Source organism: Crocuta crocuta, unplaced genomic scaffold, assembly GCF_008692635.1.
Source record: "Crocuta crocuta isolate KB4526 unplaced genomic scaffold, BGI_CrCroc_1.0 scaffold334, whole genome shotgun sequence".
Taxonomy (NCBI): Eukaryota; Metazoa; Chordata; class Mammalia; order Carnivora; family Hyaenidae; genus Crocuta; species Crocuta crocuta.
The window spans coordinates 4535324-4537864 of NW_027533260.1; the positions used below are offsets into that span (position 1 = coordinate 4535324).

At 52.5% G+C, this 2541-nt stretch overlaps 1 protein-coding gene across 1 annotated transcript; it reads left to right on the forward strand.

Annotated features, from left to right (window-relative positions):
* Positions 1 to 298: 298 nt before the first annotated feature.
* Positions 299 to 1580, forward strand: LOC144217582 (insulin growth factor-like family member 3). The gene is made up of 3 exons (XM_077747194.1): positions 299 to 380; positions 1119 to 1172; positions 1309 to 1580. The coding sequence occupies exons 1-3, from the start codon at positions 299 to 301 to the stop codon at positions 1578 to 1580; spliced, it is 408 nt and encodes a 135-aa protein (XP_077603320.1).
* Positions 1581 to 2541: the final 961 nt, after the last annotated feature.

The following is a 2541-nucleotide window of genomic DNA, read 5'->3' on the forward strand; positions in this document are numbered from 1 at the left end:
TCTCTGGATCCTCACAACAACCCCATGGGGGGTTGGGGGGGAGTCGGCAAACTGTCACTCTCCTCTGGTTCCCTTCCTAGAGTTTATGGAGCCTGTGCCCGTCGGCTAGTTCGTGTGACAGCTGCGAGGATGGTTCCAGACAGCTCCCCAGAGAGTAAACAAAGTGGTTTGGGACAGAATCTCTTGAAACTTCTGAGGATAAGTTACCTGGGCAATATAAAAATGGCAGGTGTTTTGTAGGAGAGGAAGCTTAACACACACGGAGAAGCCATCCTCTCCGCTGGCCCGTTAACTGAGAATGCCCAGTAGGGCTGAAGGCCGGCAGCAGGCTGGAGCCGCCATCCACATGGCGGAGACACGGGTGCTGCGTTCACTAACGGGTGTGCAGCAGCCCAGAAGGTGGGGGCTCAGGAGATGCAGTAATAGGACACTTTCCACTTGCCAGTCATAGGAGATGAAGCCAGGCCTTTGCCTACTGTTTTCTCCATATGATCTCATGGTTATCCACTTCTACATGGTTTCACAATAAGGACAAATGTGGGGTACGTGAACTTGGTGAAGCACGAACCTGGTCATGTGACTGCATTTATAAAAACCCTTCATGTCCCATCCGTTCTTTCCTATTTCCTGCATCTCTCCAACCCCACCCATACTCATGGGGGCCCGGAAGTCGCAGCACAGGTAAGGGGAGCTCCAAGCACAAGAGCCATTCAAGCCCAGCTGTATTACCAAAGCAGCCCTGCGTCCAAATTCTCTCCTTGTCCATCTTACCTCAGCTTCCTTCCTCTTCCTTTTCATCCTCCGGATTATCTTTAACACCTGCCCCACCCCCTCCCCCAACTGGGAAACTTCACTGCATTCTTGGAACCCTAAGCTCTGGCATCCCGAGAGTTTTTCCTGCATTCGCTCCCCGTTAAAGGGTCCAGGCTGCTCTGACCCAGCGGTCTAGAATCTCACACGCATCAGCAACTAGAGCCTACGCAGAGATGGCCCCAAACCCAAGCCTGGAGAGCAAATCTGGAGCTAAGCCTTCCCCACACTGGCCTGCCCTCCCTGAGGTCAGTCAGCCCCATGGCCGCACTTCAGCTCATCCTCAACCTCCCTTCCCTCTCCTCCAGCTCCTGTGTGTGGATTAGTCTTCCTTCTCCTCCAGTCTTCAAAGACTGTCACAGGTGAGTACAAGGTTGGGGGAGAATGTAGAGAGACCAGGCTTCCGTTGGGAAGCGGGGTCATGGTTCACAGAGGGCTCCTGATGGGGGGAATTAGTGCCTGGACCTCCTTGGGCCCACACCGTCAGTCTCTGTCCAGATACCCCCACTGGCCCAGAAGTGTGGCTGTGCCAGCAGGCGCCCAGGTGTGGGGACAAGATCTACAACCCTTTGGAGCAGTGCTGTAATGACGACACCATCCTGCCCCTGAATCAGACCAACCTCTGTGGCCCTAGTTGCACCTTCTGGGCCTGCTTTGAGCTCTGCTGCCCCGAGTCCTTTGACTCCAAGAAGTATGTTGTGAAATTGAAGATTCTGGGTGTGAAGTCTCGGTGCTATTCCTCCCCCATGTCTGGGGACTGTGCCAGGTAAGGACCTTGCCCCTGCCTGAGGACAAGCGGGCAGGGTGAAAAGAGAGAAAGGAGGGAGAGAAAGGGAATTTGGGTGTGTAGGCCATTCTTTTTGAAGACGCGCCCCCCCCCACTTAATCTCCATCAGTGACTCAAATCGTATCATTTATCTCCTCATCTGTGCTTCATAATTTATTGGTTCCTCCTTCTTTACAGCAGAAAGATGTTTCCTCGTTGAGAAAGACATTAAAGAAAATGAATTTCCACTGAGGCAGCTTGGAAAGGAAGGCTGGGGCAGGCACCAGAGTCTGTGCAACGAAGAGCCTGGGGTTCCCGCCTTGGAGAGGCTGTGGCTACCGCCCGGTCTTCCCAACGCGCTCCACTTTAACGTCTGCCCATGATCTCAGTCATTGCTCCCTTGTCCTTCGGTCCCTCCATCCTGACTCACCACCCTTGCTGATATGTGTTAGTCGATCAGCTCAGGGAGGTGCCATGTGCCATAGGTACCCATGATTCTTTGCTTGCTCTGTGAGACCTCTTTTGCTATTAAATATCCATGGGATTCTGTTGCAAAAGCAATACGCTCTTCAGACTAACTTTTCCGGAAAAGACTTTCCAGCATGTATTGGACTCGCATGTACTTCTGCCCGGCCTCCTAACTTAAGAGATACGACAGGCACCAGCAGGCTATTGGGCAACTAGCTACTGAGTTCATTAGGCTTCAAGTTGCTCATGACATGTGGGAAAGAGTCTTCATTCTTGCAAGAGCAGAGTAGAAAGGTCTAGTAAGGCTCACAGCCTTCACCCTTAGAGATAAGGCCTGAGAGAGATCGCTCCTGTGTCCAGCCCTTGGGCAAGAGGATTTCTGATTTGCCTGAAGTCACCTGAAGTAACCATGGTGCCATCAAAATGGTGAAATACGGGGCGCCTGGGTGGCTTAGTCGGTTAAGCGTCTTACTTTCGCTTAGGTCATGATCTCGCGG

Excerpts from the sequence above, each read along its gene's own strand:
- LOC144217582 (XM_077747194.1), top strand. The coding sequence starts at position 299 with ATGCCCAGTAGGGCTGAAGGCCGGCAGCAGGCTGGAGCCGCCATCCAC. Across the intron at positions 381-1,118 it reads GGTGCTGCGTTCACTAACGG|CTCCTGTGTGTGGATTAGTC; the intron begins GTGTGCAGCAGC and ends CCTCTCCTCCAG. Across the intron at positions 1,173-1,308 it reads GTCTTCAAAGACTGTCACAG|ATACCCCCACTGGCCCAGAA; the intron begins GTGAGTACAAGG and ends GTCTCTGTCCAG.